General features: G+C 39.0%; 1 protein-coding gene across 1 annotated transcript in view; it reads right to left on the reverse strand.

Moving 5' to 3' along the window:
* The window catches only part of MAP3K5 (mitogen-activated protein kinase kinase kinase 5), a 108300-nt gene that overhangs the window by 9948 nt on the left and 79360 nt on the right, over positions 1-18992 (reverse strand). Inside the window, exons 15-24 of the mRNA XM_049799839.1 lie at positions 17149-17282; positions 12582-12709; positions 10483-10619; positions 9716-9821; positions 8581-8738; positions 7905-8082; positions 7094-7114; positions 5835-6012; positions 5566-5734; positions 2343-2528 (exon numbers count right to left, since the gene is read on the reverse strand). Of these exons, the coding sequence (XP_049655796.1) occupies positions 2343-2528; positions 5566-5734; positions 5835-6012; positions 7094-7114; positions 7905-8082; positions 8581-8738; positions 9716-9821; positions 10483-10619; positions 12582-12709; positions 17149-17282 (1395 nt within the window). The remainder of the gene's footprint in view (positions 1-2342; positions 2529-5565; positions 5735-5834; positions 6013-7093; positions 7115-7904; positions 8083-8580; positions 8739-9715; positions 9822-10482; positions 10620-12581; positions 12710-17148; positions 17283-18992) is intronic.

Consider the following 18992-nt stretch of genomic DNA (forward strand, 5'->3'; position numbering starts at 1 on the left):
GTTTCTTACGCTGCCCCGCCAGTGAGTAGGCTGGGGGGTGGACTAAAGGCTGGAAGGGACATGGCTGGCACAGCTGACTAGAACTGACCTAAGAGATATTCCCTTCCACATAATAATATCACGCTCACCAATAAAACTAGGGGGTTAGTTTTTTCTAAGGAAGCTTTTGCTCAGGGACAGGCTGGGCATTATTCTACTAGTGATGAGTGATTGCTTCTGCGTCAGCTGTGACGTTTGTTGCTGTTTCCCGCTCGCCCTTCACTTACTAAACAGTCTTTACCTTGATCCACAAGTCTTCTCGCTTTTTGCCCTTCCGATTCTCTCCCTCATCCTGCTGCAAGGGGGTGAATGAGCCACTGGGTGGGGGCTTTCCTGTACCTGCCAGCCACAGTCAGCCCACCACAGTACCCGTCTCCTCAATCCTATTGCCAATGGCCACCAGGTGGCACTGGGGCACTGCCTGGACTCGGGGAGCTCTCGGCAGCGCCCGGGGAGCCTGCCCTGCGCCCGGGGAGCCTGCCCTGCGCCCGGGGAGCCTGCCCTGCGGCCGGTACCTGGGCAGCAGCTGCCTAAGGGCCCCAAAGCCTCGCCCACGGCCCTCTGAGGCAGCACAACTCCTGTTTGCAAGCGCTTCGCACCTTCCCGTACCGACTCCTACCAAGGCACTGACATGTCTCTAGCCAGGTGCTAAGAGCTGAAGAAGCACGCTGTAACTTTGTCAAGAACACAACAATGCACTGTAACGTGATTCAGATATTTATATCACAGCACATAACTACTTTTTCTTGGTTGCTCCAATGAGGATATTGTGATTATTAAACCTTGTTACCCGAGATTACCTTATTAGGTCCTAAGAACAAGGGAACTACTTTCCCTCACTTTTAGCAATATCCCAATCTCTGCAGCATCGAGCTCTTGATACTGATCTGGATTTCAGTGTTCTACTATAGAAATCTAATGCTTGACCAAAAGAATTAAGACCGGGTATATATAAAGCAGTGTTTTTCTTTGAACTTTCTGTGAGTTATCTTAGTTAAACAATGGAGAGATAGTAACGAAAGAGACACTTATCAGTTAAAAAACAGCAACTTGTAATGACGCAGGTAACAGAGGAGGGTGAAATTTTTACTGAAATAACACGAGTCATGCAATTACCACCGAACAACTGATGCCCAGCAACATCTCTATCAGAAAACCAACCCAGATATTTGTGCTTTCCCCCCCTCAATTTTTTTCTTGACCTCGTATGTTTGGTTTTTTCTTCCAAGTGTCAAAACAGTATTAATATGAGGCTAAGCAGAATGGAAAGCTGAAGTGTACTCCAAAGTGAAGACTCAAAAAACTTTGGTTTTCATTTCACACATTAGGGTTTTTTTTGTAAACAGCGTCTAATTCTTGTCAGTGTAGTCTATGCGACAAACAGTTTACATGCTAATGCAATCCTTCCTGACAGCTCTTTTACTTGTCAGAGTGCCCAGGTTTAAATGCTAACAGAATCATCCACCTCAAACGCCTACTTGGATTGTCTTTTCATTTTTACTACATGACATCAGTCTGGACAAGTGATGACCAGCATGGCTGCACCCTCCCATGTTGCTTTTTCAACTTAATTATTAAGCCTAATTGCTTGTGACCAAACATTTAAATACATAGCTTAAGAAGAAAAAGCATGTGCTCTTGGTAAAGTAGCTATTTAAAGGTTATCCGTGTGTGTGTTTGGTTGCTCACTGGAGGAAATCCTAAATTTTGCACTAATTATTGACAGAAAAGTAACCTTTTTTCTTCCTTCTTATCCCACTGCTTATAAATTGAAGTGAAAATGTCTAGTTTGGCAAAAATCTGCTGCTAATCAAAAATACTAGAATAAGACCTCAGTACAATATTACAAGATAAACAGACTACTATTGGGGGCATAAAGCAGTTTAATGTATTAATTTATAAAAGAAGTTCAAGAGATCTGCATTTACGTAGGATAAGCCTGACATGCAGTGCTGGTCTTATTTACCAGAAAACCATCTAAGCCGAATTATTTTTTTAAAAAAGGCTTTCCTGCTTTAGTACTATGACATAATGTTTACACAACTATGCTGAACCTTCCAGATCTTTAATAGCAACATCTCAAAAGCTGTGTTCAGGGTCTGTGTCCTGCCAAAGGATCACATGGCAACCATGGCTGTCGGCTGAGCTTTTGTTATTACAGGTTCAAAGCCCTCAAACATTATTGTTTCAGTAACTCTGGGTGGAAGTTAATGAAGTTCCGTCTGCTTCTGGCTTCTGGCTTTTTTTCTTTTTTTTTTTGGCAGTTTTGGTGCACAAAGTTCTTAGTAAAAATGACAACTTACAGCGTCTTGAAAACCAAACAGCACGAGCTGCACTTGACTGATACCATGGCTGTCAAAGTCTAACTCCAGTTTCAGTTTTGAAAGAGTGGTTGCTATGATTTTACGATCGGTGGACCGTACAAACTCTCTGAGGCTGGAAACGAGCGTTGTGATATGTTCCCATTTTAGCTTGGGTTCTTCGGCTCCCTGGTAGAAGAGAGAGGAAAAGAAATAGTTTTTGACAGCCATCTTTTGAAACATACAAGCCAGAGGGACTTTAGCCAATAATGTCAGTTGGCAATATGGATTTCCAGAAATTCTACTGCTATAGTTAAGGAAAAGGCACAGTTGCAGGTCAGATAATGGTAGCAGCATAACTACTGCAGCAAAGACCTCTACCGCTGAGCTCTCTGGTAATGCAGATTACTTGGCAAGCAAGTAGCTGACTTCATTTTATATCAGTTCCTGAAATATACATGCACACTATAGTCTGTATGTCTCATTGTACAGGAGTGAAAAGATATGAATAAATATACTGTGCATTGAACACTACAAATTACTCTTAATTGCAAACAAACATGTACTTTGCATTGCCTCTAATTTCAGAGTGCCTCTGACAGACAACATGCAAAGTCCCACAGTAGCATTTAAAAGAAAAGGTTAGTCAAAGTTACACAGAAGGCTCAGAAAGAGACTAATTCTTTACTACATCATTTCCCTTGTTACAGAACTTCTACACTTACCTATTCTTAGAGCAGGTCTACAAATCTCTTACCTTTCTATTATAAATATTCATATGCCTATTTTTAAAATCTTTTGTGTTTTTGCATGAGCTACTGAAGTAGCAAAAGGCTCAAACACATTCATCAGAATAATCAGTGCAGGTAACTAGGAAATAGAGGACTGTATTTACTCTCCAAAATAAAATTATGCCAACTAAATATAAATTTCAATTCTCAATCTTAAAATTAAACCCGACATGGAAAACCATACTAGTTGTTCAACATGAAGTACTAGATGCTTATTCTGAAGGAAGCTAAATAATTATTTATATAGACTAAAGATACCTAACAGTGTTTTCCGTAACAGAAGGACATATGGTGTTTGGTTCTGTTGCATTTGCCATTTTTAAGCCATGAATGTTATAGCTGGCCAGACATAAAGAACTCTGCCAACTGTAGTTCATTAATTCTGATGAGGATCAAACAAAGATAATTTTATTATTTGAGACAGAGAGAAACAAAAAAAAAAAAAAAGAAAAAAAGAAAAAAAGAAGAAGGAAAAAGGAAAAAGCTCTAGAGCAGTCAAACATTCTACAGACTAAAGTACCCATCTCTGAGATAAAAGATCCTAGGCTCTGATCCTGATCCGCTTTGATTTGGAGAATTCACCTGATGATTAGCTATACTGAAGTGGATCCCTCACTCTGTCCTGCAGTAGCTGATCTTCTTTTCGTGTAAATAATTAAAAAGCCATTAGGGCAGATAGGTGGACACATAACACACTGTAGCCCTGGACTAGAAGATCCAAGTCCATCAAGGCATGCTGGGGACAGGGCAACCAGTATGGCTCCCTAATAAGAAGAGTGACCTATTTTAGGAGGGTCATTCTCCTCCCCTAGCCGACACACACGACGACTTTGTTGAAGTTGTTCTTATGAAAAGTTTTTGTGAAGGGAAAAGTACTACTAAAGCCTAAATCCTGATGAGGCCTAACAAGCAAGTCAGGCTTCCATCTATTGGTAAACTTCTTGCATTTACGCAGGACATAACAAGAAGCTAACTCAACTTTGCCTTAATTGCAGTTAATACCACTTCCTGGTGGTTTGAGTAAGTTTCCTACTCTTTGACCAGGGTCCCTCTCTCAAGGGAGAAAATAGTGTTTGGGAGTTAGAGTTCTGCATCCTCTCGAAGGGCAGACAGTTCCAGGCACATGTGCTTTAAACTCTTTGGCTTTACAACTCTGTGTCTCTCTGCTCCTCTCTTGGGCTGTTCCAGCCCCAGCTGAGGAAGGCATGAAACACCAAGCATCCTCTCTGGATTCTGTGCTTGAGTTTCAGCCCCTCACTATAACTTATTATTCCTTTCATACACATGCTAACAACTGTGTCTGTTATAGCAACACTCTAGCAAAGCGCAGATCACTGGCATCTCTTATTGCCTTCTATTTTAACACTTTCTATAGTTACCAGGACAACTGTGGGTTCCTCCCTCCCCCCACCAAGAGTTAGAAGCTCTTTTTATTGGTACAGCAGCAATTTCCAATTACATTAACTGTACTACATGCGTAAGAATCATATTTGTTTGCATCAGTTTCTAAACAGTACTATCTTTAAGAAGATGAGTCGTCACATTTTATACAAATATGTTTTAGACCAGCAATGCTGAGCCTTGAGAATGAAGTAAGTCAATTAACTACTAACACACACATTACAAACAAGAACAAAAAGTCATGTCATCCAATTACAGTGTTGCAACATTTAGCAGTGTAGTCATGACCTGTAATTTATTCAGTGTCATCCTGAATGATACATCATCATGAATTGTCCCCACAAAGGAAAGCCAAAAGGTCATTCTGCAATTATATTGTTTGCTGTAGCTCCCACTGTCACTCCATCTTCCCTCCCCCTCCATATGTGCTCCCAACTACTGTGAGGAAGAGCTGCAATTTCTTTTCTCCCTAGCTCCCTCTTTCCTCTTTTACGGCTGTTGGCTAGAAGGCAACGGTGCACCAGTCAGACATATTTTTTCTATGCAATAACTTAACATAAGGCTAGAGCAGGCCAAAACACCTACACCTCCCTCCATCAAACTAGTCAGCCAGAAGACAGAACTCTAAAATAGGGGCAAGGTAATCTCCTTCTAGGGATGATTGACCTGACAGCGTCAACCTGACCTGACAGCGTCAACCTGACCTGACAGCGTCAGTCCCATTTGAAAATCACTGGTAAAATATAATACAATGAAAACACATTTTTCTGTTGTCTGGCCAGCACTAATATATACATATTGTATTTACGAACAACACAAAAAGCACATGTAATGCAGCATAAACAATTTCAAAGCTTATTTTTAATAGCCCAAATAAAACAATAAATTGTGAAAGCTTACATGGTGTATGCCATCTAGATTAATAAAACTTTATTTTTTAATTACTTTACTATGTGTAATTTCAAAAGTTCCAGGTAACTGCAGATAAGTCTTCCAATTCCATAAAATTTTGTTGCTTTCTGAAATTACTTTACCTGAGCCAAAGCTTCCATCAAGTTCCTCACCACCTTCTCTTGGTCCTCAGTTAATATCCTGTGAAGGGTGGCTCTCCTTTCACTATCCTTCTTCAACATGAAAAACCCAGAGTCTTTCTCTTCAGGTGAAGGAGGTGCACTGTGATCCTCAAAATTTTCATCTGGGATGCTGAATGAAAGACAGTCAGTGAAAAGAAACTTTATAAAAGCCACCCCAATGCACACATTCCTAATCTACTGTGTAACGTAAATGCCAGATAGCTCTTTACCTCAGAAAAAGGGAACGGATTCCCTTCCCATCTTTTTCTCCACAGGATTTGGCTCTTGTTTTGAAAGAGAATGGATCAATTTTTAATTCTGTATCAGGCGAGACAGAACCGTATTCACTGCTGCTACTTGTATCTTCCACCAGAACAGGGACAGGTAAGGATATACTCCGAAGATACTCTATTCATATAGGAATATTCAGAAATTAGAATTTAATAGTGTCGTGACAGTTCTGAAGTGAAAAGGTTATTCTTTCAGAGAAAACAGAAAGACTCCAGTCTTCCCACACACCAATACAAAATACTAAAACAAAATCGACAAAAAACTCCTAAAGCTTATTCTTCTGGAATAGCATTCTCTTTCAGTTATGTTTTTATTCAAAAGCTTTCTGAGATACAGAAATGCTTGGGTCTGTGCAAGTTCACTTATGGAACTTTACCACTGGAGTGAACGCACATCTTGTATCACCAGTACGCACTTTCAGCAGTAGCAAAATGTTTCTACAGGGGAAGTCATCCCAGCACCTTCAAGATCTTAATTTTATGTGTGTATATAAATATATATTTTTATATATACAATACATATAAGTATATATACTATAACACATATAAGATACCTTTATTTATCAGATTATTTTGTACAAGTTTAATTAGTTCATAGTCTTTGATTAATAATAAACATGCAGAATTTTGTTTTTAAATCCAGAGCATACATTACTGCTGCAAGAAACTATTCATACCTCTTTCACATGTGCATATTTCAAGATGTACTTTGATAGCAACTCAGCATGAAGATTACTGTGTTTGTTCAGTTCCCCCCTCCTCCCCCCAGTTCATTTCCTGAAAGAGAGGAGTATCCTGTACCGAGGCCTGACAAGGAGTGTCAGATGCATTCCGCTTTTTTCAATCATAGAATTTACCTTAATAAAAGCCTATGTTATCTTTCTCCACAAACTTTGGCTCTATTGCTACTATAAAACAGCCATTTAGTTTCCTGTTCAAATTTACACTAAATGACCCTATAACAACAACACAGCTCTTCAAGTCCATACTACCCACCTGTCTAGATTAAGCCATAGCCTGGTAGGATTACAAATAGTGGTTTAAATTTGCACATGAATTAGAGGTTCCTAACAGAGAAAGGTCACTTATTTTCATAATTGTGCCCGCTTCTCTTTACAACATTTTAGTATGACAAATTACACCGGAATAAGTGATAACCACAAGTAGCTACACAGTTATGATGTTATGTTGAAACTCACCATTTGTATTAGTTGAAAGAACTGTTGGAGAAAAGCAAAGAAAGAAAAAAGTTAAATGTGCTGAAATTAACTGAGAAAATAAGCATAGTCTAAAAGATAAGTCTCTTCTTATTTTTATGGACTATCTGAACTCTTCTGTCTGCAGTCTCTAAAAGTGTAGTCTATTGTGATTTGAAGTTAATCTGCAAGGGATGGAAACCATGTTAAAAGTGATCATCCAGTGCCATCTCCTTTACCTGGTATTTTTATTTCTTTTAAGTACCATGCTAAAAATATACAAAAGATATTTTCATACATATATATGCAGACATAGAATATGTCATTCATACTCTCAAAACTTCTTTGTTACTTTCCATAATTTAGAACACTACAGGAAATGAGTATGTGAAACAAAAATAGTGCAGTGCATACACATTTGCTATGGGATAAAGATTCTTTTGCTCATGTAGAAAACTCCCCTGAGGGTCGATAGCATGTTCTAACCTTACACAAAATGTACTTTATGCAAACATTCTTTGAACGAAAACATATGCAAATTTAACAAACAAACAAACAAACAACAGCCAACCACAAAAGCTGCACAAAACCATAAACAGACTTTTAGAAACCTTTTGAGAAATATTTAGATAAATCACCTCTGTGACCACATGATAACAGAATTCTGCTACAACAGTGTTTCTGCAGCAAGCTGCTAGAACAGAAGGTTACAACTGGAGATCTGTGTTCATCTTAAAGACTAAATCAGCAGTTTCAGAAAACAGTATCATCAACAAGAGAAAAATTCCGGATTGAGTTTAGCAATGCTTATTACCCGAGAGCTTTGATGGGGATTTTCTTTTTTTGCTTGAAACCTTCAAGAATTCATCTATAAGTAGCTCATGAGCAAAAGCTCGTTTATCAGGATCTGGTTCAAAGCAACGCAATATGAAAGCCTTGGCTTCTGCAGACATGGATTCAGGAATCTCTGGGTGTATTTTAAACATTCCGACCTGAGACAAATAAAGGGAAAAACAATAGCCTACACTGTTCATTTCCCAAACACTAAATAGCATCAAAAAAGTGTATAGATAGTAAAAGTGGTATATTGCTTTTAAGTTTTGATGTTATATTTCTGTAACTAGTTTATTAATTCAGAGAAAAAAAAACTATTATAAACTGTATAAACAATTACATTAAAAAAACACAACTGCAAGTAGAGGCTCTTGCAAAGCAAAACCTGCTTCTTTTCTTAGGTGTTTTTTTGTTTTGTTTTGTTTTTTTTTAAACACCCAGGCTGCTGAATAGCTGCTATTGCTCCATTACTCTCTTCAAAACTAAACAGCACTCCCACTCAATTGAATCAGCTCATTCTTCTTAACATCCTCACTAACCAAGTATTTCCTTTATCTTCTCTTCCTGCAATCTCTAATTCTAGCTTCTCCAAAAGAGTCATAAGATTTCCTATGTTTACAAATACTGGCCTGAGTTATACAAGGAAGATGTCTGACCTTAAACATAGCTGCTTGTGGTTCTCCCAGTTCATAAAATGGGGGCTTCCCTGTAGCCATCTCAATGATTGTGCATCCCAAAGACCAGATGTCTGCAGCCTTTCCATAGCCACGTGGCCCTTTGTCTATGATTTCTGGTGCCATGTACTGAAGGGTACCTGTTTAAAACATACTCATTTTTTTATTACGTGCACCAATGAAACAAATAGATAGCTAAAGGACAAGAGGAACAAAATGACCGAGGAGCGAGCAGCATCAGGAGAGTTTTTTTTAAAAAAACACTCTATTATTCAAAATTCAAAAATTTCCATATGCATTCTACATAAAACTCAAAATACTATTCAAAAGATTACTTGTGCTAAAAGCATCTGATATCATCTACTGATCTGGTAATATAGCTTTTCAAAGTCAATGACAATTATTAAGAGGTTTCAGTGATCTTTGGACCAGACATAATTTTCATTTACTGTATTTATAGATTAAGATTAAAATAAGGAAGATGACCCTGAATTGCATCCAGAGAGGAAAAGCAACTGAAATCTGAATCTAAACCAGCAGGTGATACGAACCCTTTTTCTGAAGTAAGAGAATCAACCTGACACATCATTCTGCATTCTGTTTCATTTAAAGCAGAAGTAGAAGACCAGAGGATGGAATTAAAATAACAGTCACTTCTCATTTTGCATAATTATTTAATGCAGTGCCACTGCATGATTTAACATCCAAATCAAATTATCAGTCAGAATGAAGATCAAGTTAATGACAGGCTCTGTAGATTCTGGAGATGAAGGCAGGACATCCAAGCCAGTCATGAAATTAAAAAAAAAAGTTAGCCTTCGATCAGCAAGATGAAAAACCCATGCGCACAGAAAAAAGACTCAAATACAATATAGGAAAGACACAGCTCTTCTGTTGTACAGGACTTTCATGCCTCAAGTAGAACTTACAAAACAGTATTATTCTCTTTCAACAGTTCATACAAGTACAGTGTATAGTTTAAGATTAGGTATACAAAAAGTTATCCTTGCAACAACCTTTTACATTGATTTGAAGTCAATGAAAGTTCAGCAGCTGTGGATTCTGACCCTACATGTGCAGCTCAAGTGAGGAAACAGAGTCTCCTCTGGGAACATACCAGTGAAAGTTTCAGTACATGGGTTGATTCCTGCAAGTCTCTTTGAAGTTCCAAAGTCTGAAATCTTTAACACTCCACTGTATGTATTGATAAGCACGTTATCACCCTGAGGAACAGAACATTCAGAGCAATTATTTTTCTCTGCTGACTCTTCATCTAAGAGTTCTTGCATAGCCTGTTTCTACAATGCGCTCTTTAGTAACTAACAATTACCTCCTAAGGCTCTTAAGATGGGAGATGAAAGAAGAATCAATAGCGTTCCTGCCTTATGTAATCCCATTATCAGAAACTTCGTCTCAAAGTGAACTTCCCCTAATATAGGAATACTACAGGAATTCAGTTAAAGAATCTTAAGAGAGGGAAAAGTTTTGGTTTTGTTTTTTTTGTTGTTTTTTTTTTTTTTTTAAAGGGAATTTTTTCATCTGTAATCTCCTTGGAAGAGAACCTCCTAATATCCCATCCATAATCTTCTCCACTTCTAATAAGCTTTTATTAAAGTTCGATCATGTCATTGAAAACAGAAATAAAAAAATCCACTTTATTACATCTTAAGTGGCTATATGTCATTTCTTCTAAAATAAGAAAAATATTTTGTTTGTGCAAATTCAAATCAACAATGGTTCACGTACGTAACCCACAGTTCAGAATAGCGGAGAGGGTATGTGAAAATAAAGAACTTTCAGAAAAAAAGCTTTTAAATTACAGGACAAATAGTGTTATGTAACTGCATAACCATTTTTAGGGCTTAATTATCTGCAAATTCTTACCTTTATGTCTCGATGCACTATTTGATTATCATGGAGGTATTTTAATCCTTCAAGAATCTGCTTGGTGTAAAAGCCAATTGTCTGCTCGTTATTTTTTAATGGTCCCCATTTTGATCGTAGAAGAGCAGAAAGGCTGCCTATAATTTTGGAGAGCAAAAAAGTGAGAGTAAAAATCTAGTTAAGTTCTGCCTTGTCCCCCAAAGGAAAAAAAAAAAAAAAGTAACAACAAACATGAATCTCAAACCAAGTGCAGGGACCTATTCTATAACCAAAGGCCTCTCCAGGCAAATGCTTACTTGCATCATCATCGACCCGAGTAATTAAAAAGAGACTCTCAGTATCTCCACTGGCCTCAGCTGCAGCAGAGAAGCATATGCTTCCTCAAGCAGACAGATCAGAACACATTTAATTAATTAATTAATGTACTCACCTCCCTCCTATGCCTGGAGAGAAGTTGCCCGAAAGGAATGTCGTAAGAGTGAAAAAGGGTGGATGTGCACGTGCACGTCTCTGTACATACACCAACTCCACAGTTTCTCAAAAAACTAAGCTCAAGAAGTGGGATTTTTGTTGCGTCTGGCTGCTGGGAGTTCTTTGGTCTCAAACAGAAGCAACAGTCACCAATCACCTTTCTCTTGTGTTAGGTACCCGAGGAGGGCTCAGCCAACCGAGACTAGCTACAGCCTTTCTAGTAGGATGACCACAGATCATCTCTGATCTTGTACTGGGTTTGTGTGGCAAGGTTTTAGTAGCAGGGGGGTTACAGGGGTGGCTTCTGTGAGAAGCTGCTAGAAGCTTTCCCCCATGTTCAACAGAGCTAATGCCAGCTGGGCCCACTGCTGGTCGAGGCTGAGCCCATCAGTGACAGTGGTAGCACCTCTGGGACAACATATTTAAGAAGGGGAAAAAGAACCTGCGCAACATCACTGCAGCCGAAGAGAGGAGTGAGAATATGCGAGAGAAACAGCCCTGCAGACCCCCAGGTCAGTGAAGAAGGAGGGGGAGGAGATGCTCCAGGCGCTGAAGCGGAGATTCCCCTGCAGCCCCTGGTGAAGACCGTGGTGAGGCAGGCTGTCCCCCTGCAGCCCAGGGAGGTCCACGGTGGAGCAGATATCCACCTGCAGCCCAGGGAGGACCCCACACCAGAGCAGGTGGGTGCCCAAAGGAGGCTGTTGACCCTGTGCGAAGCTCATCCTGGAGCAGGCTCCTGGCAGGATCTACGGCCCCATGGAGAGAGAAGCCCACACTGGAGCAGGTTTTCTGGCAGGACTTATGACCCCACAGGGGACCCACACTGGAGCAGTCAGTGCCTGAAGGACTGCACCTTGTAGAAGGGACCCGTGCTGGAGCAGAACCCACAGGAAGTACTCATGTTGAAAGAAGTTTGCAGAGGACTGTCTCCCATGGGAGGAACCCCACGCTGGAGCAAAGGAAGAGTGTGAGGAGTCCTCCCCCTGAGGAGGAAGGAGTGGCAGAGCCAACGTGTGATGAACTGATTGCAACCTCCATTTCCCATACCCCTGCATTACTAGGGTAGAAAAAGGGAGAGAATCCAGGAGTGAAGCCGTGCCCAGGAAGAAGGGAAGGGTGGGGGGAAGGTGGGTTTTAAGATTTGGGTTTATTTCTGATTATCCTACTCAGATTTGATTGGTAATAAATTAAATTAATTTTTCCCCAAGTTGAGTCTGTTTTGCCCATGACAGTACTTGGTGAGTGATCTCTCCCTGTCCTTATCTTGACCCATGAGTCTTTCATCATATTTTCTCTGCCCTATCCAGCTGAGGAAGGGAGTGATAGAGTGGCTTTGGGGGGCACCTGGCACCCAGCCAGGGTCAACCCACCACAGATTTGTAGGTAAAAGGACGTAGCCTGCCACAGCAACGATCTGAGCTGCATCTGTAGCACATCCTATCTAAATACTGAATAAAAGGACTCAAGCACTTTGAAGACACAGTTTTCCCCATTAATTTAGGAAAGAGATGGTAAAGAATATTACATTTGCATGAAATACATCTTGTTGCAGTACTATAGGTTTTTATAATTTAAAACGTTAAAAAACAAAGCAACCAACCACCAAACCAGTCTCCCCCACAACTTACCACCTGGCACCTGTTCCATGAATATCTTAATAAAGCCATTCTCACTAAGAGAACCTAAATACTGGACAATGTTCTTATGTTTGAGATGTTTATGCAAAGCTATTTCTTCATGCAGAGGTTGGGAGTACCTGGAAAGAAAAGAAGCAGTTGATGCAATATTGACCTTCGGGAAGAAAGTCTTGTGTTTACTGTAATACCTAAAGTTCTGCTTTAGGTCCCATGAAAGACATTTACACTGAAAATGACTATGTGTTAAGATGCATTTAACAACAGTGGTTGTGACTACGACATACTAAAAAATTATGTAATCATATATGAATACACATAACATATATAAAATATATATAATACTATGTATACATACACACACAAAGTGTTATAAATGTACATAGACAGACTGAGCAAAACATAATTTGTGGAAAATTAACTCCTCTCCAGCCTAACTCAAAGAGAATGAACAGTTGGGCAAGCGGTTGGATTCAGACTAGTGCCAAAGTGAACTAGTAAACCATAAAGTTAGCGTATAATTAAAATCACCTCAAGAATGAAAGCTAATTAATTAAAATTGAAATGGTGATTTACATAGGAGTCTTATCTGAAAGCAAGAGTGGATAGCTATCAGAGTAAGAAAATAGGAAGCTTTTCATGGGGAGATATTGAGAAGAACTGATCAAAACAATTTCACCAAATGTAGTCCAAGGTAAAACATTTTTCAGAGATGTAAGCTTTTCAGCAGTCTTTTTGCCAAGAAGGTTTCTGGAGTCCAGATACTTCTCCAGTGTGCAACACCACCAGAGCTCAGCAGCTGATGTGCTCCCTGGGCCAGTCCAACCACAGATGAGCTGGAAGCAGGTCAGCTGCCAGATTCTGTGCATTGTCTGGCAAAATGTAAGCAATATGCTTAGAGTCTGGTGGCTATTTTCACTAAAGCACTAACATCTGCAGCCAGACCTTCAGGGTAGCTGAAATAGATGAAGGACACAGATCTCCTTCTGTTAGTGCAGACACGAGAACGAGCTGCAGTCTTGAGCAAGTGGAAGACATTCTGATGCTTACGCTGAGGGAGTACTAAACATAACTGCAAACTCAACCTTCCAGCAACTTGCCAAAAAAAGGAATAGTTTTACTGCCACCTTTACCAGGTTGGTCTCAGCATAGACTTCACAACAACACTGCTATGTTCTTGTCCCCTAATGAACTGGCAGAAAACTTTTATTTTATTTATTTACTGGGAAAAAGGGTAGCTTCCTGCTGCCTCAGGTTCAGGAGTTAGCTCTCCCTGGACCCATCGGAGTGCCAGTGCCAGGAATGCAATCAAAGCACAAATGCAATTGAAGTTGTTAGGGGAAAAGTGCCTGTAAGCTCCACTCCCTTTTGAGGCAGGTAGTTATCAGCTCACCCTAACAGCAGCATTAAGCTACAAGTGGAGGCTGAACTCTTAAAAAAAAAAACATAGAGAGAAAAGAAGAAAAAAAAAAAGTGGGCATCTGAAAATCCCTCTGGAAAACAACTGTTGCAAAAACCAAGGAAAGTATTTGGTTAATGAAAAGTATGATTATGCAACTCTGAGTCTATTTAATAAAAACTAATTTGAGTTTTTGTTTGCCTCTCCACACATGACTATAAAGATTCTGACTACGCTGTTAGTCATTCAGAAATGCAAAATCATCAGAGATTATATTCCTGAGTTCTACTAATAGGATATTCATTCAGAGCAGCAACAGCAAGACCATTATAATTCTTCCCCCTGCACTTTTAAACTGCAGTTAATTGAGTCTTGAGCAACTAAAATAATTTAGCAAATAAAATAAAGCCGTAAGAAAATTCTCCAGTGGGATGAAGCATTTATTATTTTAGAACTTGGTCATTAGGAAACTCTAAATGGTATGAAGAAAGACAAATTCTAAATCCTAGAAAGCTAGATCTTATTACCTACCTAACATGGTTTTACTTTAACTTGGAAAGTTGATATTGGTACTATTTTGTAGTACTGGAAATGCATTTGAGGGCAACAGTATTGCAGGAACGTTTCCTTTTCTTTCAGAATGTGTGTCCATAGTCTAACGTTTCCTGACAATTAAGTACATAATTCAGTAGCTTATACTTAACATATAGCTGTATTGAAGACTCACTGCTTTTTGCACAGAAATCAATGCATTTCTGGCCATGCTTTGACTTGGAACTTACTTATTTCTCATGAATCCAAAAGATGGTCATTTTTACTTTGAAAGTGTTAAGAATTAACTTCAGAGATGAATCTTTTTATTTCTGCAAATTTCTTTTGAAGTGCTAAAAGATCAGGTTATAATTAATCAGAAATAAATTAATAAATTTTTCTTACTTTGCCATTAAAAAAAAAACCAAACTTGAAATTCGTCCTGCAAGCCTGTAAATATTTTTGAAAGTCTAGATGAAAGACTAACAACTTCTTAATAATCTGTTTTCCAGTATGCTTTTCACATTTAACCTGAAACCTTTTCCATTGAAAAGTCTTTTGAAATGTATACTGGAGAAGAAAAATCTGGAATAACCTTTTTTTTCCTTTAAAGTAGTTCCTGCACTACTCAGGCTATCTTTCTATTAACCACAGTTGTTACAAACAACAAATTTCTTCTTAGCACATACAAAACTTGCAACTCTATTTTGAGTCAAGAGATTGTTTTATGTAATTGAGGCCATACTTTCTGAGTAATTATAACACATCTTCAAGTTAAATTTACAATAACAATATAGAGGATGGAAGGATTCCCCTAAATTCCCTTGGATTCCCTTTTCCATAACCTAAGTTCCAGTATCTTTAAAAGAGCATGAGTATGGAAAAATTATTAGATCACACACATACCCATATTTAACAGCCAATATATACATGGATTCAAAAAAATTTAGAAGGATTCATTTTTTAAACATCAAAGAAAAGAACAGCTAAGTGAGGACGGAAGAACCAAAGGAAGGCCCACAAGAGACCCACCAAAAAGAAACAGCTAGGACACCAGGTGGCATTACTGACCTCCCAGTCTGTAGGTTACACAAAGAAAACATTATGATCACACAGTGTCCTGTCAACATCTAGGCTTCAATACAATTTAAATAACAGTCCTTGATACTGGACAGCTTGTAGAGAATAATGTTCCTCTTCCACAAACGGTGGTTTTACCCCCAGGGACATACATTCTAGATAAAAGTGAGAGGAGTAACAGCCACTGTGGTGGGTTAGAATAGCCTCTTGTATTTACTGTTTTGAATACAAGCATTCTCTGAGGTGACTGCTATGTAGGGACAGGTAAACCCAACTTCCTTCCTGATATTAGTTGTGGATCAAATACTGCACAAACAAGGATACAGTTATTTCCTCCTACAGAGGAAATGCAGCATGCCAAAATATGGGAAATCCTGCTGCAGGACAAGCTATCCAGTAGATCGCAGTAGTAAACCAAAAAAGCCAAATGGGCAAAAGAAGTCAAGAAACTTGGAAATATGGATTCCATTCCTGACTGAAATGATGGACAAAAATTTACCAGTTGGTACACTTAATATTTTCTCTACATTCATTTAGCATGCGTTTCTTCCTGCTACCAAGGAGTATTCTGTCTTTATCAGAAAAGCTTCCTTCATAAAAGTTATTTTTTCAACCACTGGGAAAGGAGTGATTTATCTTTGTTAGCAACCATGGCAATGTCTTTATTTCCTACTTTTCATAGCGTTCCTGAACATAAGCATGAGTTACAGCCTTTGATAATATTTTACAGTCTGTCTAAGAGGCACTTTAAAGATCCAGGCACTCAAGTCACCTGTTAAGCAGCAGCTTGTACAACACTCGACTACAAAAAACAAAGGCTAATGTAGAATTAAAGCATAACTTGACAGTTTAATACAGTCAGTTTCATTTGAAAAATCTTATCTTTAGACTTGCTATCACTTTTATCACAATATTTGTGGAAATCATGTATTCAAAATAGGACACAGCAGAAGCCTCCAGATACACAAGTACTCACGATATTAAGCGTCTGGTCTTTACATGGCATCCTTTATAAATGAGAGATGGCAATACATATATAAAGAGACTCTGCATTAAAAAAAATGCAGACAAAATGATTGTTCCACATGAATTATTCTAATGTTTAGAGGCTCCATAATAAATGATGCACAAAAAGGACAGAAAAATAGCTTTATCAGCAATTCAGGCTCAGAAATTTCAAGCACACCACAAATCACAAATTTCAGTTGTTCTTTTATAAGGACATGCCTGAGCATGCCTAAGTAGATAGGGCTTGTCACTAGGTGTTTGAGTGGGATTCGGCACTTGAGCAATATTTCTTTTGGAAAGAAAGAGTATTACAAAGTACTAGTACCAAACCCAGTAAACATCTAAATTCTCAGTTGTGATCACTCTATTTAGCAACTTGGAAACGTCTAGTTGCAAAGACAAGGAACACCATTAAATACCACAAACAGGTAATTTATTGGCAGCTTTGTAGAAGAGGTACTCCTTGATCAGCAAACTGGTTGATGATGTTACTGATGAAATTATGTAATGCACAACATTTGGAATCAGCCACAGTTACTATACCTGCTGTCTCTCTCTGGGATTTCTTTAATAGCAATTCTGACTTGATTGCTCAAATCTCGTCCTGCATATACAATGCCATATGTTCCTTTTCCCAGAATGACTCGCTCGCCATTTTCATCATATTCATAATCATACTGCAAAACAAACAACATGAAATGAAACAGTTGCATAAGATTTATTCCATCTGACCCTGTGCTCCTAACTAAGGCATCGAGGAAGATAGTTGCTTTCTGCAGACCATGGAGAAGGAAAGAAAAACACTTCAAAATGACAAATCGGATACCGAGCCGACACTGACTCTCCACTGACTGTACAGGAAGCATTGGCTTCTAAGGTAGCCATTTCAGGTAAGTGCATAAAGCTAAGCTAGCCTTTACCTGTTCTGTGTAGTTACACTTGCATGTCTTGCTCAACAGCACCCGCAATTCAAGGGCAGGTGCTGTAAAAACAAGAGAAGACAACAGAGGGCACTCGGCACCAAGCTGAGAACTTTGGCTCCCACACAGACATAGACAGCAAGGCAGGATGCACTTAATTTATTCCAGATGCTCTCCTGACCTGACCACATCTTCCAAAACCAGCACAACCTCAATTTTGCCAGCACCAGGTCAACCAGCAGAGTGTGCCAAGGGAGGTTAGTCAGGATTGTAGTGTATTAAGCATGGTTTCGGCTGAATTTGAATTTCAAAGAGTTTAAGGCCAGTCTAGAAATGTTCATTAGATAATCTTATCTGATCTGTCCTCTTGTGTAACACAAACATGTAATTTCACATGCTCATGCCCATGCTAAACCCAGTAGTTTATGCCTAAAGTATTTTTTATTTTCCTCCAAATAAAGACTGCTATCTTTTGAATAAGAGAGAGAATCCACTACTTCTTCTAGTACTTTGTTTCAACAATTAATTACTCTCATGGCGAAGTCATGCCTCATAATTTGAATTTCTTTGGTGTCACTATTTAATTACATTTTTCCTCCACAGATTAAAGAGACCATTAGCACATTGTAATTTTCCCTGTAAAAAGACTTACCCGCTGTAATCAAGTCACCCACTGCTTTTCTTTTTGCTAAAATAAACAAATTGGGCACCCTGAGTTTCTCATTATAGGGTATGCTTCTATCCCACAAGTCACTCTAGAGGTTTCTCTGTCCCATCTTCAATTTCAGATGTATTATAAAATGCCAACATCAAAACTGGGACAGAGGGCTGTCAGTATTCATTACACAGCACTGACTCTCTCAGTTTTGGATGTCTCTAGAGCTTCAGGACACCAGATTTTTATGTGATAGGACGTGGGTTTAGATACTCTATCTTGTTCCCTGCCACCTAAAAGAAAGCCTAAACACCCTAAGTACTGCCTTGCACCAAATGGCCCTGTACTCACTTTTCAACCATGTATACGTTCAGATAGAAACCCAAGGTGAGAATACAGTGTGTAATGGCACACCCAGGCAAGCTATAACTTAGCTAACAGGGGTGGTAGCAGAAGTAGGGCATCCTAAGCTTCAGTGTGAGTTAGTGGGCTAAGGGTATAAACAGACTCCCAGCAGCACCAACATCATCATCTGATTTAAGTTTGCTGTTCATTGCTGTGCTTGCCCACAGATGGTAAGTAGCAAGGCCAAGCCCTACTCTACTACAATTATATCCTTACTTGTTGTGCAGACAACCTGCCAATAACGTAAAGTGCACACAATTCTAGCGATGCATAAAACAGACAACAAACAATCTTTAAAATTTAAACAGATGCTAATGCTGCCTGACTATGATTACGCTCTGAAGTAACTGTTACAAGACTCACTCTGTAATAAGCACGACTGGAGAATTCCAGAGTTGAGTACCTTC

The sequence above is a fragment of the Accipiter gentilis genome, chromosome 5, assembly GCF_929443795.1.
Source record: "Accipiter gentilis chromosome 5, bAccGen1.1, whole genome shotgun sequence".
Taxonomy (NCBI): domain Eukaryota; kingdom Metazoa; phylum Chordata; class Aves; order Accipitriformes; family Accipitridae; genus Astur; species Astur gentilis.